This window comes from Struthio camelus, chromosome 4 (assembly GCF_040807025.1).
Source record: "Struthio camelus isolate bStrCam1 chromosome 4, bStrCam1.hap1, whole genome shotgun sequence".
Taxonomy (NCBI): Eukaryota; Metazoa; Chordata; class Aves; order Struthioniformes; family Struthionidae; genus Struthio; species Struthio camelus.
The window spans coordinates 84,432,661-84,459,810 of record NC_090945.1 but is presented as its reverse complement, the minus strand read 5'-3'; the positions used below and the strand labels follow the sequence as shown (position 1 = coordinate 84,459,810).

The window sequence follows — 27,150 nt, the reverse complement described above, 5'->3', positions numbered from 1 at the left end:
GAACTTGCAGGCTTTGGCAAAACAAGGCATGATTTGTAAGGTCAGCTGAAAATGTCTTACTTGTCCAGAGTTTCATTTTGGCTTTAGGTATTTAGCTATTTTTCAAGGAACACTTAAATCCTCACTTTAAGACAGTTGCTCCATTTGGAAAAAGCATCTCATTTTTAGGCCGGAGATAGGCCAACTTTTAACTGAAATCTCCAACAGCTTGGAGCTTCTCCGTGTGAACCAGATAGTCTTGTGTCTTCTACAGATATTTGCACAAGTCTAGTAGGGGCCTGAATTCTGGTTCATAATGTGTTTGTATCTGACTTCTGGAGTTAAAACAGTGGGAACAGTAGTGTTAGACCAGGGAGTAGGTGAATTTTAATGAGCTGACAGCTTAAATCTGTAGAAAAGTTTGAGAGATGCAGAATTACACCTGTGCAGACATGACCTGGTGTGGCACTGAAAATACTGAGACCATTTTTTGCTTGAACCAAAGGGATTTAGCAGAGTGAGGCCAAGCTCTGCACAGATAAAGCTCAGTTCCTTCCCCAGGCTGTGCTTTTCTTCTCCATGTGGCCATGCCACTGAGAGCAGCTCTGAGGCATCTATGCACCTGCTTAAATCTGGTTTTATTCTGACCCTTCCTTACCAACTTGGCCTGATTTAGACAGATATATTGACTTATATTGCATTCCTAAGTTGCCATCTTCAGTGGTCAACACCCAATTTTATTGGTGTAAGTAATATTGGAATTTAGATGTGCGTATCAGTGCCAGTAAAGCTCTTTCTAGAAGAGCTGGAAGAAACCATAGAAAGGTCTCTTTAATCCACAGTCTCATGATAATTTTGAAGTCTCTTACTGCAGCTCTGTGGATAAAAGACTGTTCCAGATATAAAAGGATAACGATGGTAGAGGGTTTCCTGGTGTCTTGTGACTGTGCTCAGCATTGCTAAATCTTTCAGTATTGCAAGAGTATTATGAGGTGTTCGTATTGCTAAGATTCCCAGTCCCTCAAGGCAAGGGAAATTGCAAATTTCTTGTTCAGAAAAATGAAAAGGTTTGGGGTGGCCGTAAAGAACGCAGAGAACATCTCTAGAGAGAAGTGGCAGGCTTTGACTTGTATGTGAAAGGGAGCCAGTGACAAAGAACAACCTTTAAAAGAGTTAGGTCTCGAACAACCTTTAAAAGAGTTAGGTCTCTCCCCCACCCCCTTGCCCCTTAGCTCAAGAAGCTCTTAAAAAGTTGAAGTGATATTGTTGCCCTGTAGACTGGCACTGTCGGCAGTACTGTCATCTCTGGAAAGCATAGCCTTTGAGTTCGGTTATTGGAGCTAAAGCGTAAGTCTCACTTCAGAGAAAGCTAGCTGCAGAACTCTAGTCTGAAGAATGGGTAGGTTGATTAATTATAGCCCTATTATAATAGATTTTTCCAAATAACTGCTGCATTACAACATGACTTCACATACTGTAGCAAGGGGAGAAAGGTTCCTGCATGCTGGTATCAGGTAGGAGCAAGCTGAAATTCCTTTTTTTGTGATGTATCAGGTCTTGGATTTACTCAACTGTGGCAGGAGCAGGCAAGTAGGCACCTCAGAGGTACTGCCAACCAGTATCCCTGAGACATGGGTGGTAACTTGTACCTGTGCGACGAGTACGAGCTTTTGTTCACCTATATGCCTTGATGTCCTTCCCCACTTCCAGCACTGGGGCATGTGCTGATGTGACCAGTCCTTGCCTTGTAATAAGCCTTATCTGGCTATGCTTTGCAGTTCAATAGTTTCTTGCTAGGTTACATGCTCCCTGACTTGTAGACAAGCTCAGAGAGGGATAGCGTTTGGAAAGTGTTAGTACAGTCTTCTGTGCAGTAGGTATCTGCTTCTGACCATCTCCAGAATAGGAGTGATGCTAATAATGCCAGAAAGCCCTCCTTTTCAAAGCAAGTAACTTAATCGGTGAGCTCAGAGGCTGAGGAATGAAAATGCTGACTGAGAACAGAGCAGAATACAATGGTGGTTTTCCTGTTGCTGCCTTAACTATTCACTGCCCTGTTCACGTGGTTTATTGGTGTAGATGGATGAAGGCAAGATGACCAAAGATATTGGCCAACTTTATGGTTCTCCCATTAGTCTAAAGCCCAGAGTTAATGTATTTGCCCTATCAGTTTGCTGTATCAAGAGGTAACTTGCATGCTGTCCAGCCATGGCAGGATCACTACCAAGGGGCTCCATTTGTGAAAGCTGCTGTTGACTGTTCTTATTTCATCCTTTGGGAAGGAAAGGCAGACAGGGACTGTTGTAGGTTCTGAACTAAATCAGGTATTGACTGTAGCCTCCAAACCATAGGCGTTATAAGCCTAGAGAAAGAGGATAGCTTGTACTGTATTTTCAGTCACTGTAGTTTCTAATTTTAGGATTTTCCTAGTTTTTTGTGTAGTATTTTTTTCTTCTGTCCTTCCAAGACTGATTTGAGTAGAAAAAAAGGCCAAGGGGCTGTGGTAAGAAATAGTTAAGAAATGCATGAAATACTGTCGTCTTCCTCATAGCCCATAGCATGCCAATAAAGCTGTTTGAAAGTTCCCCTTTCTTAATAAGTGGCTTTGTCAGATTAATTTGCATGAATCAGATGACTTCCTGATTGCCTATTGGAAAGAAACTCACTGAGGAAATACTTGGTAAGGATGACTTTATGCACAAGTTACATTTTTTTTAAAGTAGTTCTCCGTAATGTCTCCATGTCCTGTCCACCTAAGTAGTACGTCTCTAGCTTCAGGAGCCATTGCTGGAATGGCCTTCAGGATGCATGAGCTTGAGAATACATGTTGGAAGGAAAGATGGGCTGTAATTTTGGAGAAGAAATTAAATGAGCGATGATTTACTGCGATAGGTGTTTGCTGGATAAAAAAGGAATGAACAAACAGTTCAAGTGATTTTGAACCACAAAAAAAGCACTCTGAGGTGGGAGAACAGATGCTTCTATACCACCTTCAGTGTCTAGGCAAAACCTGTGCACCTGTCTCGCCAGTACTTTCCAGAAGAGCTGTGCAGTATTAGGAGGCTTTTATGGGAATGAAGGCTGCAGTCCAGGCTGGTATTAACCTGCTGCTGTTGCCATGGCGTTGTGCAACTGCACCAAGTCACTTTGCTGCTTTTCTTGACTTTCCAACAGGAAAGATGATGGTCTCCTGGAGGACCACAGCTTTGTTTAAATGTCCCAGTGTGGAGACAGACATAGCATTTCACGGTCTTAAAAGATGGTCTCAGTTTCAAACAACTGGTCACTGGTCTTAGTTATGGGAGTCCTGCTTAATCAAATGGCCTTTCTGTGCCTAGTGCAGTCACCTGGATTGCAACTGGAGACTTACATCTGAGAAGTAATTCAGCCTGCTACAGCCCACCCAGGCATTAAGCATGGAGGTCAGCTTGGTTTTTGTAACACATCCTTAACAGAAAGGGGAAAACAGCTGAGAGCAAAAGGGGAAAGCCATTGAAACAGATATTGAGATCCACCCAAAGCACAAGAAGAAACTGAAACGTGTTGGTTTGGCACCTTGCCTCAACTTTTTCAGTTTCATTTCATTTCATCTCCCGAAATGCTTTTGGAGGTGTGAAGTGCTTACCATTAATTTTGGTGTTTGGCTTTTTTTTTTAAGAGGGCCTTTTAGCAGGAGCCTCTGTAGCACTGCAAATGCAGGTTATGTTCTTGCCTTTGGACTCTTTTTGGCTGTTAAAAAGCGGATGGGGAAGAACTAGAATAAGCCTTTTAATTTTGAAAGCTATTTCCCATAAAAGCATGGAGGTCAGCTTCTACAAAAGCGCTAATCAGGCTGAAAGTAATTTAAAGTCACTGTTAGAGACTTAAGAAGTGAACCTTTCACAACAGCATATTGTGTGTTTCACACAACTGAAATGTTTCTTTATAAACCTTGCACACCAGGAGAAGCACAGTGTGTTTCATAATGCTTGAGATACAGTCATGCTCTCTCCCTTGACAGTTGCACTATAAAGTCCCTTCAGCGACGTCATGTTTGCATCAGCCGTCTGGAGAGGCCTCAGAATTGGGGTGAAAATTCCTGCGAAGTGAGATTTGTGATATTAGTCCTGGCTCCTCCTAAAATGGTGAGTGTTGCTCTCTTGTTTGCTCTGGTACTTCAGAGGATTCTCCCAGGACTGTTTTTCCATGGTTTCCTCTGCAGGTTATTGACAACCCACTCTTTTTAAAACCGTAATGGGATGTGACAAGGTCTGAGACTTTCCCAGCAGTTGTGAAGATTGTATTGTAACAGTGCAGGAGGGATAGATTACAATGAACTGCATCCCTGTCGTATACTGGAGAATGGCCTCTATCCTGACGTGGGGATGGAACGCCGCAAGTCAAGTGTCTGTAGTCTCCATACACTCAACTCTTGTTAAATACTACAATCTGTGATTACTGCGTGTAATACTCTCTAGACTTTTCTTCCACCAGCTTTACTGGCTTAGCTGCCTGTTTTGGAGGTAAAGGAGGCTGTTTCTGGTTAAAGCCATCCTTGCAAAAGACTCTTTTAGGTCTGCAGCTGATCTTCCATATTTGCGTTGTTTCCCAGCAAATCCTCTTGACCAAACTCTGCTACAGTGTAGATGCAGCTGTGGCAGTTGTGGATTCCTTGATCTAGCTAACGGGGAGATGTGGTTCTGTGAGTTCTACTGCAGTAAGGGTGACGCTAGTTGGGACCCAGGGCAGGCTAAGGTTAGACTGTAAGGTTAGATTGTTCTGAGGTCCTTGTGGATGCATCTTCGTAGTTGTTACCTGAAACAACAAGGTTAAAGCTTGCTTAGGTGTACTTGCTTGTTCTGCAGTGTAGACAGTGCCAACATATGACCTAGTCACGCACTTGTTCTTCACAATAAGGTGGTGAATATTAAGGTCAGTTGGGGATCACTGTTCCCACTTTCTAGAAAGCACTGGAGCGCAGACTTGATCGTGTCAGTGAGTGTGTGTGTCCTGCTAACTAATGGCTGAGCGGTTCAAAGCTCAAGACGTTTTCACACTTAAGCTGTCTGGTTACACTTTGGGGCTATTGCATCTATGCTCCTGGGAGGTGCTGGAGAGGTTGGAGAGCTTCTCTGAAATGTGAGACATGCAGATTGAAATCCTGCTTCTTAGTACTATCTATGTGACCCTGGGACCTTCTAGTCTAGTCTGTCTCTTCCCCCTCCGCCACCACCCTTGTTTAAATGGAAATACTGATGTTTCCTTATTTCCCAGGATTTTTGGCAGATCTCTCCAGACTGAGTGGTTCAATGCTTTTGGCATAGATCTTAAACCCTACAGCCTGAAAACATATTGATGTCCCCTATGAAAAGGAGCAAGCAAACAACTGAACAGGCTTGCAATTGCATTGATCTCTCATTGTATGGCAGTTAGCTTATCTCCAGCCAGCTACGTGCAAAGCACCCAGCAAACAGCTCTGCATCCGCTTGTATCCTGAAAGTTTGCAATTCTAATGGACAGCATCAAATTAAGGAAAGGGAGTGGAGGCCAAGCAGAGCTGCAGTTGCCAATATGATTCACTTTAAATGAGATGATCTAGCCAGCTCTAAGTGCGCATTTCTGGTACAGCAGTTAAAATAATTAACCTGCTGACAGTAACAGATTAAATGAGCCCCGCGTGGAGGGAGGAAAAAAGCCAAGAGAATGGGCATCTGTTGTGCTAAGGAATACAGTTCTTTGATCTTTAACGTAGAGAATGGAAAGAAAGATTTGAGCGTTGTGTAAATCTATGTTCTTCCTCCAAACAGTTGATCTCTGCCTGTATCTGGGAAAGACAAGTTAAAGTGGGAAAGCAGAGAAAGTGAGCAGCGTTAGGCAAGTTGAAGTAACTCTTTGCAGTGCTCAGCCCAAGGAGACTGCTTCTCAGAGGTGAAATGAAGCCTTTGCGCTTCCCCTGCTGACAGATCCAGGCTAGTTTAATCTGGATGGACCAAGCTTAAAAGCCCTCAAAACAAGCTCTCTAGCAGATCTTCAATCCAAACCTTCTCTGGAAGCTGAAAGTGAAGCGAGCGTGTCTGAAGTGACTTTGGCTGTCATAGAAGAGGGGAAGTGTGTGATGGAGAGGAGGAGGCAGATCAGTGTGAGAGAGCAATTAGTGTTTAAAGGTTGCCTCTGGGACTAGTGCAGTGCCACCCACATGTCCATGCCTCTGCATCAAGCAGTACTGAATTAATTTGGTTGTGTTCATGAAGAAATGGTTCATCTGCTTTGTTGTGAATCATGACAATTAATTCAGATCAATAACGTATGCTCACTACTACTTTTCACAATAATGCTAGGAATTTGGAGGCTTTCTGAAGGAGGGTGACTGTTTGGGTGTCTCTAGCAGTGGCTGTAGGAAGGATGCTGAGTATAGCAAAAGAGAGCGTTTAAAGCATTGCATCAGAAGCTTAGCTCTTAGTCTTAGCTCTGATTCTGCGCAGCTTGGAAGCTGCCTTGGCAGGTATCTTCTTTCTGCCCTGACCAAAGTGATGCAAGCAGTTGAACAGGTCAGGATTTGAAGTGGGTGGACTTGGCTGTTTTGTGCAGGAGTGGAGAACTCAATCTCCCTTACTGTTGCCTTTGTATCTAATTTACAATGTGCTTGGGGTAATGGGAAAGTGATTTTTGGTACAGTTTAAGCTGTACCCTCAAACATCAGGCCTGTAGCTCACAGAAATGTTAAAGCCTGTGAATAGGCACTTCTTTTTTTTCCATGCTTTTGAGTCTCCTGCCCTTCCAGGCATTTGTTGGTGAAGACAGACAATGCTACCTGTATGCATGCCCAGCTGCTTATTTCCTCTGCTTTTCCCTGTGCCTGTAGTTACTTTAGCTGAGAGCTCTAAATCTCCGCTTCTGCCAGAATTGCCCCAGAGAAACCAACCAAACTGGGTTTTAATGCCCAGAAAATAGAAAGCTGGTGAAGCAGGTGTGCACAATAATCCTAGTCTCCTGGAAACTATATCCAGACACCTCCACCCTGCAGGAGCCTTGACTACTGTGTCTTTGCAGTAGCAGTAAGGCATGAGACACTGTAGGATAGCACGGACCCTTATTTAGTCTTAGTAGCCTTGAGGGAGGCCAGGGGGATAAAAACATGTGCTCAGCATGATTCAGTTTTGGTTCATGCCCTGGTAAGTTGACAGACAGACTGATCCATGCTTCTCAGGGCCAGTATGTCAAGGTGTGCATGGAGCTGCTGCTGTGGTTGGTATGTTCCAATCCGGAACAACTTCCACGTATGCCTTTCTCTGTTGGGAATCTCTGGGGTCCTGAAAGCCAGGCAATGGGATGACTTGCTATTCAGCTAATGGTACTGGAAGGGACAAGCCAGCAGCTTTCCCTTCTGGGAGTGAAAGAAAAGTTTTGGGAGAGGGGAGGAAAAGAAAAAGCTTAACTTGTTCTTCATCTTTCTTTCCCTGCCACATCTCCTCCTCAGAAAAGTACCAAAACTGCCACAGAAGTGGGCCGGACCTTTGCCACAATGTTTTCAGACATAACCTTTCGACAGAAACTTCTAGAAACTAAAACTGAAGAGGAGTTCAAGGAAGCCTTAGTCCACCAACGTCACTTGCTGACGGTGGTGAATCAGAGACCCTCAGCAATGAGCGATGGGCATAAGTCGCACAGTCCTAAGCCGCTCAAGGTAAGACTGGCCAACATCTCCTATCTTTCTGCTACAGCGGTGCCTAAACGCGTAACCGCAAGGGTTTGTGGGTAAGGAGGCAAAGAAGTTGCGATGCTTGTGTCCATCAGGCCCACCTAGCAAACTCTGTACAGAGGTTTCTACAAACAGCTGCTCTATGTTCACATTGTTCAACTCCTGTCATAAATCTAAGGAAGACACTTTAAAGGTGCAGATGTTGACAGGACAGAACAGCAAGGGGTTGAAATGGTTGCAAGGCTTTGCTTCCAGATGCCTAGTTGAGAGTGGGATTAATCGGTCACTGCACCTTGTCAACCCGAGGTATTTAATCCTTACAATTAGGAGAAATCTGTGAAGAAGCTGCTGCTTGTCTTTCCTACAGTTAAAAGACTTCTTGGCTGTCCCCACTGGTAATTTCACTTGAAAGTTGCCTGTTGGTACTTCACCAGACTTGCTGTTTGATCTGTAGCTCTGTAAAACATACTGGCTTTGTACTCTGAAGTTTGAGGGAAATGCTGTAACTCAGCCTTCTTTTCTGGAATTTCCTGTGTATTGGTCACTACGTTTCTTTTCCGTTCATAAATTCATTCTTTAGCTAAGCGATGTACCTGAAAAACAAACTGGTTTGTGCCATCTCTAGCCTGCTACTCTTGTTCCTAAATTACAAATAACCGTAAAGCTTTGGGTTGCCTGTGGTGTGGTGGCTGGTAACTTACCACTTTTATTTTTCCTGGAGTAGAATTCAGGGTTTGATCTGCACATCTGGAAATGAGCAAAGCCCATGCTGGCTTTTTCAGCAGAGTATCTTCCCTTATAGGTAGTGGTTTGAACTCTGCTAGACCTCCCCCTCCCCCCTCCCCAAACCCCCCCATACCTACTGGATCTTAAGTTTGCAGGACAAGTCCGGAAATGTTCTTTAAAGCGAAGTCATTCAGAGTGATGATATTTGGACTAATTGCTGCACCATAAGTGAAGCAGGTTTAACCCCTTGATCTCAGTACCTCAAAGGGACTGCTGGTAGAGCACTAGCTCTGTGTCTGCAGAACACCTTGGTCTTCAGCAAAAAGCAGCTTTTTTCAAAAGTCTGTATAGAGATTTCTGCTCTCTGATTCTGTGAGCAAGACGACTGGTTTCCATGCTAGCAGTGCTGATCTGATTAGGTGTTTAGCTGTGAGAAGTGGTGGTCCCTATATGCGCCTAGCTTGGCAAGAAATCTTGGCCAGGCAGACCTTTGACCGCTCTGAGACAGTCCTGTAAATAGCTGTACCTATTTCTTTAGTGCTTGTTCTTGGCCATTCTTAGTCTTACTGACTTGGTCAGTCCTTGTTTTTGTAGATGTTTTGTCCTTCAGCTCTCAGGAGATGCAGGCATGGTAGTAATTGTGCTTTCTGGTGTCTCTTGGTAGAACGCTCCCACTGCCCTAAGTGGATTTGCCAGCATAGATCTTAAGAGCTGGTATGGAGATATCTTGCCGTATTTTTGGCAAACAAACCTTTGCCTGGAGAAGTGAGGTTGATTTGGGGTGGTGGTTCTGCATTCAGCAGTTCGTGAGAGCACCATCTCCAGTAGTCCTCCCCCTTTGCCTGCTCTATGTGATAGCCTGCAAGAAAGGGAGCAGTTACTGTGATAACTAACTCATATGAGACAAGAGTGTAATTACAACCTGTGAACCACCCCAAGTGAAAAAAAATACCCTAATGTGGTGCTACTGTATTATACAAGTAAGCCCCCTGAAAGGAGGGCATGGGAGTCAAGTCTATTGGTAGCATGAAGATGTATCTTCTGCCTCCCTTTTTTCACTTATCCTGCGGTGACAGGCGAGAAATAGACCTCAAATGCCATGTGAGTGAGTGAGATTTTTCTGCAAGTGCTCATTTTTTACCTCTCCTAAAATGTTGAAGGGGGTATGAGACAGTTGTATACTGTGCTGTGCCTACAAGCAAACGGTAAGTCTGCTTTGGCTCATCTTGGAGGACAATTTAGTCAAGACACTGTGCTTTCAGCCATAAGATATCAGCCTGAAGCCCTCTTACTGGGCTATTGTGTTTCTACTTTTGTTAGTAGAGAAGTTTTAATGCTTTCTAGCTGCAGTTTGTGTCCATGTTATACCTGCGTGTGTGACGGAGGTGTGAATTTGCTGAGAAGGCTCTCTATCAGCAGGAGAGAGGATGATGTGGCCATGTGCTATGTGAAGCATTCTACTGCCCTTGCTTTTTTAGGTGAAGCCTGAGATAAGGGGTTGGTGTCATTGGATCAAATATTTTCTGTTTGTGTAACTCAGAACTGTCTTAACCTCTTGCTCTGACAAGAGCAGTTTATGGCAAGAGACTTGAAGGAGTTTGTAACATGGAAAGTGGAGAAGTGGAGGTTTCATGGATTCTGAGCAAGGTGTTTTTTTTTTTTTTTTTGTGTATGTGTGCGCTCCTTTTTGCTGCCTTTTACCCCTGCCTCTATTAGGGGGAACACAAAGTACTCGAAGGACTTGCAGAAGGAGAGAGTAGGAGCTTGAAGGAGGTTGTGTTGTGTACTTGAGCTGTTATTTCTAAAGGCTAATCAGACTTTAGCCTAGTGTGGAGGGATGTAGCTCTGGAAAAGAGGCCTTCTGAATCAAGCCACCCAGTACTAGCATGTTGCATCGAGAAGACTACAGATGGGGCCATGAGAGAGGTGCCACCACTAAAGAGAGGAAAGGAGGACCAGCCAAACTTCTCCCAAATGAGGGAGAAGTAAATGAAGAGGAGTAAGAGTGAGGCAACAGTGTTTTGCTTGCCAAGATTATCGAAAATCATGGGAGGCGCAAGCTCAGAGGGCAGGAAGCAAAAGCCAGACTGGAGTATGTCTGGGATAGAATCAAACAATGAAGACACATAGTGAATGGGTTGAGGGATAAAAGTAAAGGTAGAAGGGCAGTAATTTCCCAGATTGGTAAATTGGCTCCCTTCTCTCCTTGGTGTAACCGAAGTTGAGTGTAAGCTTTAGCTGAGCAGAGAGGAAGGTAAAAGGAAGTGTTCTTTGTAAGAAGAAATGGCCTTCCCTGGTATTTAGCCACAAATTTGTTGTTGGTGATCTCTCTAGAAACAGCACTGCTGAGCACTACTTGACTGCCAAGCTAAACTTGCACAGGTAAAATAACTGTATGAAGGGAGCAGGTCTCTCAAACATAACCCGTTGTCTCTCCTTTCAAATTTCCTCAGCTTGCCTTGCAGGGCAAGAAGACGGGTAATGCTTAATTTCTTCTGCGTGGTCACTGCTGCTTAAAATAGTAAGGGCAATATGCCCCTTCCCTGCCCACCCAGTGCTCAGCCCCGGGCCAGCAGCAAGCGTGTGCCTGCCATCGTTTCTTTCCCTGACAGTGAGCTACACTGAGCATCCTTCCCCTCCGCTTGGTGCTGCGGCGAGACAAGTAAACATATCACTCATTAAAGCTATTGTGATTCTCTGACTCGTGCCTTTAGGAATGTATTTTTCTGGGACGTGAGGGGGGGAAAAAAAAATCCCTTTCAAACCAATAAGCACATTTTGGACAAAGCTGTATATAGTTTAAGTTCGAAGTTTTCCCAGATGATTAAAATGCAGGTGATATGCAGGGGTCTGTCTTTCTGACTGTTCGGGATAGAGACTTAAAATTCTCCTGCATACAGGTATATTGGTAACATGCTCAGGGAAACAGAATTGACTCTAACTGAAATGAGAGATGTGATAGTGACTGACAAAGGAGTTAGTCTTCTGAACGATCTTTTGCACCTAAAGTTCTGATCGCTTTGGCAGGCGTGTATTTTCTCTAAAGGAGAGATTTTGTTTTGATGTGGGTTAGAGGTTTTACTTTGTGATATGGCTCTGAATTCATAGGCACTGCAAGGCAGGTGAGTCCCATGAGGGAAGGTGAAGCTTTGTTTACCTGTTAAATGAACAGTGTAGCATTAACTCATTCGTAAAGCAGTAGTTTCTGTCAGACTTCATAACACATAGGCTAGCTAAAGAATTTAGGAAAATGTCTATGCTGTGTTGAGTTTGTTGGATAGGTATTGGGTCTGTGATTTATTTATTTCCCTCCTATTACACTCTCTAGCAGAGGTAGTGCATATTCTATGTCCAAGTCTGCAAGAAACATGTGAAATATGTCACGTGAGTTGGCTAGGGTAATTAGCGCTGCAAAAAGGTGCATTTGATTTTTGGAGGAGTATTTGTACTCTGAGTTGAAGATGGCAAAAAAAAAAAAGTTAGCGGGTGTCTCATTTGCAAGCGTTGCCTACTCTGATGCTTTCCATGTGTTTTCTTTAAGGATCTAGTTGTGAAAATTGGGAGGATGTAAGTCAATAACAGCTGTCATGTATTTCTAAAAAGCTCTGTGTTGCCTGTGGTGCACATCAGATCTTGTAAACAAATACCTTGCACCTTGCAGGTCCCCAAACAAGAAATGAAAGGAAATGTGTCAGGTTTTTGGAACCCCTTCACAGTGACCTTACTCCGTGCGTGGTGTTTTTGTTTTCTTTTTGGACAGAAGACTTGGTTGTCTGAAGTTATTCCAGGCTATTTCCTTTCGGTGGAGCTTGAGGTGTAGACAGTTTCCTTACTATTTTGGTTTGAGGTCTTTCCCCTTTGGAGATGTTGAGGAAGAGAGCACTTAATAGAGACCCCCTTCCAGAGTTTTTGCATGAATCTGGGGAAGAGTTTTCCTGGTGGGATCTGAAGAGAGAGATTTTGGCTGGGAGGGGGTGGGAGGGCAGCTCTGACCTGATGTTGTTGGTGCGGGTACCTAGGCATTACCCAGCACCCGAGGTCTAATCTTGTCATTGGCCAAGGGTTTTTTGGATGGTCATTCCCATGTTCTGTGTCAGCTCCCTCACCTGTGAAGCGGGGATATGAACGGGGAGAAGGGAAGGAAGGGAAGAAAATACAGTGGTCTGAGGACTCTTTTTTTTTCTTTTTACAATGCTTCAGAGGGTATAAATTGCTATTGAAGTGAAAAGGGTTTATTTTTATTATCATTACAAAACCTGATTTGAATGCCCTATTCAAAATGACCAGTTTTTCTCCTATCAGTATTGAATAAGGAGGTTAATCTCTTTAACAATACATGAGCCTTTAAACTGACACAGCACTTCCTTCCTTTCTTTAGTTGCATGAGTTTCTCAATGTTGGCAAGGGGATTTCTGATGACATTGCACGAAGATTTCCAGTGTACGCTTTGGACTTCACTGACGGTATGTTGGCCAGTGTTTATGGAAGCTTTGGCCTGATTTAAAATTTTTGTGATATGATGTCCTGTTTACAGTGTGCATTGAACATGTTCTTTGAAATGTGTAATAGCACGCTCATTTCTTATTTAAAAGAATATGTTGATAAAAGCCTATAAATAGCCAACATGGCACATCATAGACGAGAAGCTTTCGGTGTTCCCTTCGTGAAGACGCTCGCTGTATGTAGAAAACTTTAATTCTCATTAAGCAATGGGTTGATTATAGTTATATGCAGACACAGAATAGCTCATTACAACCTAATTAGTCAGCACTTGCCCAACAGGCCCTTCCCGCCATATTTGCAAGCCAGCGCTGATAGCGGTGGTGGTGATGCTCAAACAAAGCCCGAGCTGCAGTAACTTCAGCTTGGTGCCTTTTGAAAACCGGATATAGCTTGTCTGCTGTAGTGAGAACACAGAAGCAGCAATGCAGTGTTTATATAGAGCCTCAGGCTTCAGGTTTTATATAGCTCCTGCTATGGTCATGTCAATTTTAAGAGTCATTTTCTCCCTGTCCACTTAAGAATTTTTGCAAGCAAAAGTTTAAAGTCTATACAAAGTCCTCTGGGCAAACCATGGTTACAAAGCCTCAGCCTGACTTCAAAGCACATGCAGTTTCTTGTAGCTTATTTGGGAGTTTGTTAATAAATTCAATATCTGGAATCGAAACCAAAATTTTGCATAAAATAATAATGTAGAATGTAGGCAGGGATAGTCTCAAGCTCTGTCAAACACGTTCCTGCTGTTAAATCCTCCATAGCTCAAGATGTGATTGTCACTGCACCTCTTCTAAGGACTATGACCCTTGGAGTTGGCATGAGAAAATAGGATGCATACCCAAACCCTGTTTACAGACAAGTGCTTTTAGCATAAAGCCACCTTCCTTGGCAACTTAAGCTCATGTGCCAAGCTGAGAGCCAGTGTGTTTGGGGCATGGATATGTGTCCTTGACTCATCCATTTCATCATGGCCTGCTACGCCAATGGAGTGCAGCAGTTGGCTTCTGCACTGAAGGAGAGGCTCTGCCCGTCTGGGGGACTTGCTGAGCTCTGTCCCAAGGTGGTCGATTCACATGCAAAGTCAGCTTTACTGGCTGGAAGCACGCATGAGGTAGCAACTTCACCCACCTTGATGAGTTTTGCAGTCAGCAGTCTGCAATGCTTTTGTGGATCTTGAGCATCTAGTCTGGGAAGAGTAAAACAGGCCACGCTGCTCACTGGATGTGGTGATGGAGTGCAGGATGCTTTCTGCAGGTTCTTTGTAACTACTGGAGTGAAACTATTTCAAAGAGGCCTGGTGTGCAAGGAGGAGAACCTCCATTCGAGGTCAAGCCCTTAAAGCTAGATTCTCTCGGGACTATGGGCCTGTATTTGTGGAGGAAAAGGGACAAGAAACTATTTTCAGGATAGCAGTGAGAAGCCTGTTGGGGGGGAGGGGAATTGTTTCATAGCGTGTGCATTGTTGGTACCAAATCTGGCATGGGACTTGAGCCCCTAATTTGCACACCTCTGGAATGAGTTCAGGATGCTTCATCTCTACAACTATTGCTTTGTAAGGCTGCTGAACTGTCGAACCCTTCATTGTGAAGGGATAGCGAAGCAGTTCAGAGGGGAAATGCTGCAAGACCACCTCTCAGGGAGTAGCATGCTATGGGGACCCACATGCACTTCAAGACCGCAGTATCTGCATCTGTCTTTGGCTGTCAGCATCCCATGTTCAGCAGGAACAGGTTTGCAGGCATGAATGAGTCATGCCACAGTCCTACTGTCAGAGTTGGAAATACATTTCAGGGTCCTTGTTCTGGGTCTGCAGACATCCTAAGTAACCTGTGCATGCCTAACTCAGCCCTGAGACTGTTGGCTATGACCAGGCTAGCAAGCTTTCCCCAGAGGGCTCTCAGGAACCACTGTATATAGACCAGGCTTAGCCTAAACGAAGTGCACGAACTGACTAACTTGTAAATTGTTTCCAGTCTTCCTCTCAGTTGCATCTGCACTGAAGTGATGAAATGCTGTCATACTGAGGATCCAGTATGACAAATATTCCAGAGAATTGTTTTGGTATAAAATGCAAAAGTATATTAAAAGGTGTCTGTGCATCATTATACAATTTCTGGAGAACCAGAGATGCAAACTCAAGAACTAGCACAACTTAGTGTGAAATGCTCGCCTTATAGCCGTTGTGCTCTTTCACACAGAATGAGGAGAGGGGGGGAAAGTTAGTATGTGCCACTTCTTCCCAGAGGCTGGAAAGTAAGATGAATTCTTTAAGGATCTGCATGGAATGAAAACCAGATGGAGGGCTAAGCATCTGCCATAAGCCACCAAGAATGAAGGTGGTCAGGAATGTAAAACTCCTGGACCATTTCAAAGTAGCAGCGTACCAGAACAATGGGGATTTGAGCAATCCAAATATATGCGCTCCAGACAGCCACATGCATCATCAGAGATCTGAGTTACAAAGATGCTTTTTTTAGATGTTTGGAGTCTCTAAATCCTCAATCTGAGAAGCATCCTCAGGTTTTGATTTGGACAGATAAACCAATTAAAAATAGGGAGATAAATAGCAAAGGTTTTGTAGGGCCACAAGTGTTTTGTCAGTTGGGCTCTTGTGTCACTGGTCTTATTCATGCTAGGCAAAGTTGGCTATTAAATTATCCTTAGCCATTGTGACTTGGGAGGAAAAAAGGAGTCATCTCTAAAACTTATATGTGTTTTTGGCAGTGTGGTGGTTTGTTGTTTTTCCATCCAGGTTAAGATTTTTGTCAAGCTTAGGTCTGCTTTAGATTACAGAAGTTTTGTTGGGTGGAGAGTGGTGGGTTTTTCCCCTCTTCCTGCAGTTTAGCTTCCACAACTGAATGTGCAAGAATCAAGAAAGTTTTCTAAGCTCTAGCTGCAGGACTTTGGTGTGGGTGTCTTGTGAGAGGTGTCTCTTAGCAGGAGCATCTGAAGATAAGAAGTTAGACTGTGCTGAACCTAAGAGAACTTGTAATTTTCCCTTAAAGTTGGAATTAAGACAACTTGTGTAGTCTCCTAGTAACAGCTGCAACCCTTGTTTATGAGGTTCTGCTTTCTTAAATTTTTTGTGCAGCGCTTCATCCTGAGCCTGTCAATAGGCACAGGACACTTGTACGTTTTATTACTCTTTCAACACTAGATTGAACACTAGGAGCTTTCTGAAACTTTCAGATTTTGAGAGACTGGTTTGAATGAGGGTGCAGAATCTGCCTGGGCTCTGCTACAAGTTTCCTGCAACTGCTTAAAGTTACTACCTTTACTCTTTGCATTTTTCCTGCTACTACACAGAGGAATACACCATATAAATGCTTATGCATGTAGCATCTGGAATACCCAGGGAAAATTTTGAGGTGTCTGTGTTTTTTTTTATGGTGAGCTTCAACACTGGGCTCTTTCTGGGTTTGGACATTTCACTGCACCCTCTCTGCCTGAAAGGAGAGCTGAGGCTTGCGCAGTACTCTTCCCCCACCCTTGTCCTCAGCCTGTCTGTCTTGGTGCATGAATAGCTCAGCTGGAAATGTGAATTCCTCTCTGTCCTTGGTCCTGCAGAGGGTCTGTAACTAGCTCATGTGAATAACATGATCCATCTGCTAGTAAAGTCCTTGCACCTTGGTGGTGCTGGTGGTTTGCGGAGGGGAGGTCTCTGAAGAACCCTGTAATGTGGACATGGCTAGAAGGGTTAAAGGTGCTGGGGTAAATGCGATTTGCAAGGCGAGCTTTGTATTACTGGCCACCTGAGTAACACGGGACTTAAACCTGCAGAAATGTTGACTGCAGCTCTGCTATGGTGTATCCTGAACCTCTCCTGACGCATTTGCTGTGACTGCCTTACTTGGCAGGGGGACATTCTTGTGGGCAGACAAGAAACAAAAGCATTTGGAGAAGCCCTTTTTCCCTTCTCTTGGGCCTCTCTTGCCCTAGGTCAGATGATGGGGCAAGCTCTTGCATCACTCTGCAGCCCTTCCTTCCTGAATGTCATCTGGGTGTAAAGGTTCAAAGCTCATTTGAGGACTGGTTTGTTGGATGCTTTGTGGCATCGTGACCTGGGTTCACAGTTCTATTTTAAGTCTTTTTTTGTCAGAAGTGGAGGAAAATGCATTGAAGATGCATAAAAGCTTTTTTTTTTTTTCCTTTTTATGTGGGTATGCTGCCAAGAGAATAGCAGTTCATTTCCCATGAACTGCAAGAAACAAGGGAAGAAGCTGAATATCTGGGCCCTTGATTTTTGTTTCTTCAGACTTCCGGAGTCTGAGCACATACGTGGTTTCTCTGCCCAAAAATCAGTAAGAGGGGATTTCCTTTTCTGCATAAATTCTTTAAGTAGTCTCATCTGTTTTATTCAGGGATTTACTCTCCACAGTACTTTGTGGAAGAGTAATCTTCTGTTCATCTTAAGAAAATTGGGCGGAGTCCAGCAGCAAGTAACATGTGAAAGCCCAGCTTGAAAGCTTTAGCAGAAGTTTGTAACTCTGCGTTTTTTTAGTGGCTTTCAACCTATGAACATCTATTCTTACTATGAGGTTTCTGCCATTGGAAGCTGTGGGGAGAGGCTGTTTTTTTCATGTGTGGTTGTGTTTCTTGTGTAGGGTGTGTGTGGTTTTTTTGTATATTTGGGGGGGTTTTGTGTTTTTTTTTTTAAATCAGGGTTTTAATAGGCGTAGCCTTGCCAGTGTGGTACTTATCAGTATAATTAAGGTCGTTTTGCATTGAATATTTCAGAGAATTGGGAAGGAACATTAATAGTCAGGCATTTCACAGAACGTCTGTCTCAATTCTGATTCAGTAAATGTACAATTAATAGGCTCGAGGAACTCTTGTCCTAGCTGCTGAGTCTCTTGGTCATTAACTTATTGGTGTAGAACATCAAGCAAAGCGAGGCCAGTAATGCTCTACTATTCTCCGAGACTCTAACCTCTTAAAAACTAAGGCTTTTCAGAAATTAAAGCAAGTAAAATAGAACTGTCATACTGATGAACATAATTACTTTCCGTTTCAATGTGTAGATGTACCTTAATTTCAAGGGATATCATCTGGAATAGTCAGCTACTCAAATTTCACAGCTGGACTGTGAGTTGATTTTTGTGCTACAAATTTACACTGTGCAGTTAGTGACACATTTTTTTCAAAGGCTTTATGAGCCTGCTGCAGATGAACTGCCATGATGCATCCCACCTGTTCTTAAATGAAGTAGTGTCAATCTCTGGATTGCAAATAGACCTTGAAAATATTTATCCAGACGTTGACTTTAAGAAGGCAAAAGGTATATTGTGATTAACACTAGAATCTAGTGCTAGGCCCAGGTGAGTCTTTGTAAGACTCATGTTTGCTCGTTATTTTAACTGTAATTAAAGAATGATTCCTCATGTTTGTTAAAGGTATGTTCAATTTGCCACAGTCACTGCCTTCGTTGCAAAGTGAGTTTCAGCACCTACTAGAAAGGACTCTGTTCCCCTGATCTTATGCAGCAGGTCACGGACTAAAAAAATGACGGCTTGTACTGGAAAATCTGGGGCCTGGCCATGACATTACATAAGGACATCCATGATCAGTGATGACTCCTGCTGTAATACTTTGAGGATTGAAGCTGAAATGAAAATCCACACATGAGCTTTTATGAATAACTTCAAGGCTTCTCCCACCTTCTCTTAATATGGTGCATTTACCTGCATGGCTTCTAGGAAGCACCTAGTCTCTTACAAAACATTCTATAGTCAGCAAACAAGCATTGACTCTTTTCCTGTTGCTTCTCTTGTTCCAGTTGCTTGTTGGGGGGAGGGGGGAGGTTGTTTTGTGTTTTTGTTTTTTTACGAATGCTTTCAAAGGTTTCCAGCATTGCTGCCTCTGACCTTTCCTCTTGGAAAGAGTCCTTTGTCCACCAAGCAGAGCTGCCTGGAGTACTCGAACAAGGATGTGACAATCTCCACTTGTAAAAGTACCACTTTGTCCACTGCTGGCTCTGCCAAGTCTTTCATCTTCTCTAAAGGTCTCTAGGCACTTGGGAGTGTGAGGGAAGGGCCCACAGCTGTTGGACTTGAGCTCACATGAGAAGTTTCCATCTGTAAGAAGTAAATTTCAGGCCTTGTGGTTGCCAAGAGCGGTCAGGAATGTGGTCTGTGGTTTCTGAATCTTCACAATAAACTGAAAGGAATCTGCCTTGCAACAACTGGTCCCATGACTTGTGGAAGGTCAGGCTCACGCTTGCATGCTTCAGATGTCTCCTGTGATGTTTCAAACCCTTCTTTTTTTTTTTCTTTTTCTCAAGGACACTGAGCATGAGAAGTCCTATCCATGTCTGTTCCTCTCATGTCTGAGAATGGGAGCCGTCACAACATGTCCTACTCATCTGACTGGCTGATCATTGAAAACCCTCTGATTCTGGGTTTTATGTCCTCCTAGATGTCCTTATCTCTGCACTGCAGATGGTGCAGAAAATAGATATTAGATAAGATCCCAAAGTCATTGAGTGATTGCTTTTCACTCTAGCTATACAGTCACTGCTGTGGTAATGCTCAGATTTTCTGAGTGTTGCATCAAGGACTCGGACGCAATGCCCTTCCTTCTCCACTTCAGCACATTGAAGCATGCTAACAAAGGCTTGGGAGGCATTTGGGAGTAAGGTCAGATGCCACAAGGGCATCTGCTCCAGTGGCTCCCAAAAAGGGAAGAGTCCAAGAGTCTCATGGAAGGAGCACCATCAAGGATGGTAGAATAGGCAGGTCGAAGGCTGTTACAAGGGTTTTTGAAGAGGAGGTCTGTCTGCCTTATCCTCCAAAACAGGCTGTTCAGTGAAACAACTCATTCTCCTTGGGCAGTATCAGCTGCTGCCATCTCACATCCTTTCTCTTGCAATGTCATGTGAGCTCACTGGAGATGGACATCAGCCTGAAAACAGTAAAGGGAAGAGAAGCTACTTCAGAGGCCCTTAAATTCATATTATGACACTTGAATTCCCTTTCTGGCTACTTTTCTTTTGGCCTGGTGTGTTTTTCTGATGGAGATGAGAGGGTGAGTGGATGGAAAAGAAAGGAATCATTCTTTTTTTTTTAAAGCAAAACCCTTAATGTACGCATTCCTGACCTCTTGGGCTATTTGTTTTTGTAAATCTGCTAGCCCTAATTGGCTCGGCATCGCACGTTATTGATTCAAGCCTATAACCTCAGATTTCTGCCTAGGGGAAAATGAAATACTTCATGTTTTGCTGCCCAGAGCATTGCGAGTTGAGAAGATGAGCAAGCATCACAAAGCTAATTAGGAGCATAGCACAGAATACCTACGAAGTTGGTATTAAAAAGGCAGGGAGCGGGGGCAGGGGCGGGGGGTTTTATAAATCCTTAACTTATGGCCTCCACTTTGATCTTCTTCCAAACCTTTTGGGCTTTCAAAACCTAACAAAAGATTTCCAGTATTTCCTGTTTTGATGATTCCATAAATGTCTGTCTGGTGGCATGTTGGTGCTTCCAGTTCTGGTCTCGGATGAACAAAAGAGCATGGTTGTGCAAAAGCAAATGTTAAAAACTGCCTCATATGTTTAAGACTTTCCCCTACCCTTCCCCCATCCCCAAATAAAAGCTATTCTATCTTTAGGTTTTAGTCGGTTCTTATTTCATCTCTGATTCACTTTCTTTTGCTGAATCACTTCTCTCCTTACCAAGAATATCTGTCAATATTTTCTAGATGGAGATATGCAGCAAGATGCTTTATGTATTAATTATTCTGCTTGCCTAGAGAAATTCCCAGCTGCTGCATCAATGCTGTCAGTATATGTGCTGCTTATAGACCATGTGTCCAAGCAATCTTTTACACAAAAGCGTAGACTGAATTTACACTTCTGCCTTTCAGCATTAAAAGAACTGATGGTAGATGTGGCTGTTTTGAGCAGTGTTTTAGTGCTGGGGAAGTGTGCAGTACTAATACTGTTCTTGTTTTGGCTTACACTAGGTGTTATTGGAAACAACAAGGCTATAGGAAAATATATCACAACCATGATCTTTCTCTATTTTGCCTGCCTCCTTCCATCTATTGCATTTGGGTCACTCAATGATGAAAACACCAGAGGAGCTATTGGTAAGTTGATCTATTTTGTGCGTCTGTTTTGGGATCCCGTGAAGTTTTGATAACTTTTTTGAAGTAAATATCACCAATGGCCTTCTCACTATTACGTTCATGACTCTTTCAGATGACTTAAAGTTACACACACTTTTCATGGTATTATCTGACTGGAAAGGTACAGATGTACATTCTTTTTTTAAATTCCTGTATTTTATAGCTGTGCAGGAGTTACCTGCAATTTTTTCCTAGTAGGTCTTCTGCTTCTGATCTGAATTTGAGAGCCAAGATCCAAGCGATTGGTATGGTGCATGATGCTTTATGCTGTCCCAGTTGTGACACTGAAGCTGTTTATGTTGCTGTTAGAGTTCATAGGACTCTTGGTTGAAAACGTATTGTGAAAGTCTTCACAAAGCCTGTTTAAGGTTTTATAGTTGTTTTGGAACAAATAACTTTCATAGTTCAACATCTGCAAACCTTGACTGCGTCCTAAACTGTTGGTGCAGGTTTGCTGGTGAAGGGTCACTTCTTATTCTCAGAATGACTCGCCTTTAAAGATCACTGTTAGTCGTTAGCGGTTGGCTTTCATGCCCCGCAAATACAATATTTCTCAGTCAGAGCAGCATTGTTTAAAAACTATGTACTTACCATCCTCTCCAATTACTCGTAGATGTGCAGAAGACAATCGTTGGCCAGTGTATTGGAGGGCTGCTTTATGCGCTGTTTTCAGGGCAACCTTTAGTGGTACTCTTAACTACAGCTCCTTTAGCACTCTACATTAATGGTGAGTTTCCTAAATTTGTACGTTGGGGGGTGGCGTGACTGTAGTCAGTGGAATGGGACTTTGCGCAAGAACTCTGCGATCCTGAGAGCTTTAGTTGCATTTGCTTAGTAAATAAGGGCTGCTTCTGGTGCTGAGAGAGAAGGGAAGAATCCGATACAGGTTTAGTTAAAGAACATTGGTTTCTAATGAAATCATCTTGTACAGAACAATTTCGTGACAGTAAGCATTTCTCCTGCTTCACAGAGGAAACTTTATCATCTGATGGTTTTCTCATGTGGCTGCATTTAACCACCTTGAGGATAGGAGCCTTGAAACAAGGATTCTTTATTGGTCTGATAAGGTGGATTTCCAGCGGTTGCAAGCTGAGTTTTGTGAACCAGAGGTGTAAAGGAGCGAACTTCAATCAGTATCTCTAGAACAAGTCAGATGATCTCTAGCTAGTTTGGGAGCTTTAAGACATGAGGTCTTAGCCAGCAAAGCAATGGCTAATTGCATGCAGTGCAAAAGCAGATATGAAAACCCTTGATCAGCAGCACCATGAAATCTCAGCAGGTCCAGCAAAGCAAATTCCAGGAGCTAATTTCATGGCCTTGCTCCCTAGAAGAGATACTTTGAGCGCTGTGAGGGGAGTGTTTTCCAAGTGCTTGTCCCCCTCTCTTGGGGGGGGGGGGGGGGGGGGAATCTGTTTGGGTTGGTCCCGTGTTTGTTCCATGCATGCGGTGCAAGTACGTGTATGCAGTGCAAGTAAAATGCAGAGGATGTGGCTGGCGCTGTTCAATCCTAAGCCTTGTTTGGTGCCTAGGATATTTCCTGACTCTGGTTTGCTTATATCCATTGAATAGGATGGTGCAGCAGGGCTCAGTCTTGAAATGGTTCTTTTGGCTGTCAAGCAGATAGGAATCTAGGGATGGAAATGACAAAAGCTTAATCTGACACATGAATGCGTCATTGTTTTTTGCAGTCATCCGAGGAATTTGTGATGACTACAACTTGGATTTTAGTGCTTTCTATGCCTGGATTGGACTGTGGAACAGCTTTTTCCTTGTGATGTACTCCCTCTTTAATTTCAGTCTTCTGATGAAGCTCTTTAAAAGGTAGCTATTTTCAAGAAGTCATATTTTGATCAGATTATTCAGAAAATGGAAAAATTATACATTCCAACAAGCTTCTTAATTATAAATTTGCTACAAAACGTGTTTTACGAGACGAGGCTAGTATCATTTCAGCTTATTGTTCCAGCTTGAAAGAAGCTTTTAAAAATTCACTGGGTTTTTGTTTCTTGAGTTGGAGTCTAACTGAAATTGGTGTATTTTCATGTCAATGCATGAATATGCTGATTTCCTTAGAATGGAGTTGAATGCAGATCCTGCTAATGGCTATATTCATGGGATTTTTCCACAGGTCAATAGAAGAAGTAATCGCACTTTTTATATCCATCACATTTGTGCTTGATGCTATCAAAGGCATTATTAAAGGTAAGTCTTGCAACAGTGTTCTTCAGTTCAGATCCCTGCTTAACTTAGTTATTAAAAGGAAACATGAGGCTAAAAATACATGTGATGCTTGCTTGTTTCATGTTCATTCAGGGTCTTCAGGAAAAGATCAAAGTGCATGAGACTGAAGCAGCCTTGTGGCAGCAGTTCACTTGGATATGCAGAATTCCTATTAGCTCTAATTTTCATTAGCTGAGATAAGGTCTTAACTTACCAAATGGATAACCTATATTAATGGTGCTGTCACAATCTTTCCCTGATACTAATCTGTGCTGCTGACCCACCTGGTTTCCTGACAAAAAATGCAGTCTGATTTAATGTGATGCGTGCAGGTCAAACCTCTTTCCTTGTTGGATTATTAAATCCATGGCAGTATGCATAGGGGAGCTGAGATGGGTTGAGATTATCCGTTTTTAAGCTCTGAAACTTCTCCTGTAAGACAGTGTAAGGACAGTGAGGCCTACCAGCATGGTTGTGAAGCAATTATGCTGTTTCCAGCCGCTTGGTCCCCATTTGTGGCTTAACTTCTGGGTGCATACCTCTGAGCACAGTTGGGGTTTAATATGCTAATCTATGGCAACTTTCTGCCTTCTAATCAGGAATTGCAGGAGGTATTTGTGAAGACAGATAAAAAGCATTAGCAGCAATGCCGTGCAGATGGCAGTGTCTCTGCTCATCCTGACAAGGACCTGGTTGAGTCTGTGTTCCTTGTTTTATGATTGATTGTCCAAAAGCCCAAAGTTGGGGCTGTCTCCTGGAACCCATCGTGACGTACCTAAGCATATTGAGAAAAATCTTCAGGATCATCAGGCTCGGCTCTTCATGGTGTCTTGCATGCAAAGAGAGCACCTTCAAAGAGCAGGTTTAACATGGCAAAGCAGGTTAAGTGGGATGTTTCCTGACTGTGCTGATCATCCTCAATTGGCTTCTTGGGCATATGCTTTGATTGTGCAATCAGTGTTTTTTCCTTCTACAGAACACCCTGTGTTTCTGAAATATCTTTTCCAGACAAAGCTTGGTGGAGGAGAAACTGTTCTGCAATATTTTGCCTTCTCAGTGCTCAATATGTAGCTCTGTGCTTTACTTGGGGTGTGCTATTAGTGCCCTGTTCTGGATATACTGAACAGTTTCTCTGTGGCTCTAAGGTGCTGCTCACCAGAATATTGAAGGACTCTCTAAAAATTACAAAAGATCACAGTGCCTCTGTGAAGTAGAGAGTTGCCGTCCTATAGCAGGGCCCTGGGATGCAAGTTAAAGGCAGAAAGCATTCATTAGTCTTGGCTGCCGGACTTTCAGGAGTATATAAGTAATATTTTGAGAATATTGCAGTGGGGACGGGAGAGGAGCCTGGAAGTAGTTGGTATAATTCTCCCTTGTTACTTGGGCAGGGCTCCGTTTACGGAGAACAGCGGTAATAAAGTTATGTCAATATTTTGCTTGTTCGCCAGCTCCTGTTGACTTGAGCTGCATCTGTGAGTGCTCAACACATCAGCAAATGAAACCCAAGGTCAAATCAGGTCCTCAGATGCAGAAGGGTGCAGATGCTGGCACACCTAGGGTTTATCCTAAATGACGTGCCCAGTGTCATATGAGAGTTATATGGTAGAGATGGGGCCAGAACTTGGTTCTTCAGACTGTTTTTGGCATGGAACTTGCCCTTAACATCGAGGAGCTGTTTTCCTCTGATGGGTGCACAGTCACTGAGGCAAGATATTTTGTGATTTCCCAAGTGAGCTGGGTGTTTGTGGTGCACTGCCAGAGCAATCAGCACTGAGCAGTGAACGCAGTAAGGCTCCAGCAGCAAAATGCTGGGGGAAGCCCAAGGTGGCAGAAAGAGGACTTTGAAACACTTTCAGTGCTCCTATTCGAACAGACAAGACCATTGATGCCCATGGAGCAGACAGGGCTGAAAGACTGGAAGCCAAACGATCTGGCTCTCCAATGCAGCCTCCTATGACTGGTTTATCCATGACACTCTTTTTTCTTTCTTTCTTTTTTCTATTTCTGTTCCCATTTTGTAGCAGCAGGTAATACTGCTGCCAACTCCCCTTCCCACTCAAAACTTGGGCTGAACAATTAAAGGAGGAGAAAGCTGTGTACCTTCTTCATGCTGTCAGATGGCGTCCCATTAGCAGCTAGCCAGCTGCCGGTGAAGTTCAGGTTCTCTTTGCAGTGCCGGGGACACGCTGCTCTCGGATGTGTTTTCCTCAGTCTGTTCATAGCATTGGTCTGCAAGGTACCTGTCCGTATATGTGCAGGAAAGAAGGGGGAAGGGATGCAATACCATACAGAGGAATGTGGACATGTGTGTTCTCACTCTCCCAGTGACACTTTGTTTCCAGCTTGTGGCCCAGCCACCTAAGCTGTGTGTGTTTGATCTTGACATCTGCACTCTACAGGAAACGGCTATGAACTGGCTGAAGCAAACAAAACAGGCTAATGTTGTTGGAGGGGATTTGAACACGCTATGCTCGAGGATGACTGTGTTTCAGGGAGGAAAAAAAAGTTACAGGAGTTGGATATTTTTATAGCAAGTCCTTGGTGCAGGACAAAGGTCCCCGCTAGCCATCTTGACACACTCTCATTGCAATAACTAAAAGCAGTAAATAAGTCGGAAGGTTTTCCCCAGATCCAGGATCGAGTGGAGCAACCTACCTGCTTTTGAAGTGGTGTGAACTGAAGTGTAGACTGAAATGTAGTGTATGTAGCTGTGGTCATGCCTAAATGCAGGGCACCAAAGATGTGCTCAGGCTTAAATCTCTTTGCTGGACTGCTTGAAGTGGGGAGTTCAGAACACTCAAAAGAATAAAAACTGATTTTATTCATTTGTATTCATTTCAATCCAAATCTAAATACAAAGGCGTGAAAATACATCCTGTATAGCTGGACAGTAGCGTATGCTGTCAGTTTATCATACACTCGGTAATTGTGCATGTCTCTGGACTAAGTAATGCTTCGGAGCAGCTGAGACGGTGGACAGGTTTTTAGCCCTGGCCAGCTGTTAATCCCCAGGAAATACCCCCATTACTGTTGTTTTTTTGTTATGACAAAAGTGTCCTTTAATGTCAAGAGCAGGAAATGGCAAATCCTCCAGCAGCCTGTTATATGCTGGTGTGCAGGTCACAGCAGTGCTCTGTGCCTCAGCTTACCTTTCTGCAAGCTAGGCGTGGGTGTACTGCTTGGTTGGACACAGCTGGGAGGATGAAGAGAGGAAATAACAGCATGGCCTCTTCCGTGTCACGCGATACAGAATATACATGGTGCTAACAGTTTGTAATGGGATTGTTCCTCACTGAGGGAAGCTTTCTCGTGATTAAAAATGCAATTATCTCCTCATTTCTAGCTGCCTCTGAGAGCAGACTGAAAGCGTAAAGGTTGAACCATGAGCATTCTTCAGTGATGTTTAAACTTATATACGAAGATATTGAATGTGCAGTAGCAGGTCTCTTCTCCTGTAAGCTTAATGCCTCATTGGCCCAACTGTTTGTCGAATGTCTAGACTTCTTTAAAAAACGGAGATGGTACGAGAGGGCCGTGAGAGAGGTTTTTACCGCTATTAGTGTTAGCGTGCCTAAACATAGGGAATTTTACATTGGGATGAGCTCCAAACCAGTAGTAACGCAAACTCTGTGGTTCTGTCACAGAATCACAGAATGGTTGAGGTTGGAAGGGACCTCTGGAGATCATCTCGTCCAACCTCCCTGCTCAGGCAGGGACCTCTACAGCATATTGCCCAGGATCGCATCCAGGCGGGTTTTGAATATCTCCAGGGAAGGAGACTCCACTACCTCTCTGGGCAACCTCTTCCAATGCTCTGTCACCCTCACTGTCAAACCAAAGATGGCTGCAAATATCAGTTGTGCTTTGCAAGAATGTTTAGACTTTGTTTTGCCTGTTCTCCCTGTAGTTGCTGATGGGAAAGGTGAGGG

At 43.5% G+C, this 27,150-nt stretch overlaps 1 protein-coding gene across 12 annotated transcripts in view; it reads left to right on the top strand.

Annotated features, from left to right (window-relative positions):
* SLC4A11 (solute carrier family 4 member 11) overlaps positions 1–27,150 on the top strand; it is a 103,093-nt gene that overhangs the window by 53,579 nt on the left and 22,364 nt on the right. For all 12 annotated transcript variants that reach the window (XM_068943810.1, XM_068943814.1, XM_068943804.1 and 9 more), the window contains 7 exons: positions 3,980–4,103; positions 7,436–7,642; positions 12,762–12,846; positions 20,837–20,962; positions 21,615–21,728; positions 22,690–22,822; positions 23,130–23,203. In XM_068943810.1, the coding sequence (XP_068799911.1) occupies positions 3,980–4,103; positions 7,436–7,642; positions 12,762–12,846; positions 20,837–20,962; positions 21,615–21,728; positions 22,690–22,822; positions 23,130–23,203 (863 nt within the window). The remainder of the gene's footprint in view (positions 1–3,979; positions 4,104–7,435; positions 7,643–12,761; positions 12,847–20,836; positions 20,963–21,614; positions 21,729–22,689; positions 22,823–23,129; positions 23,204–27,150) is intronic.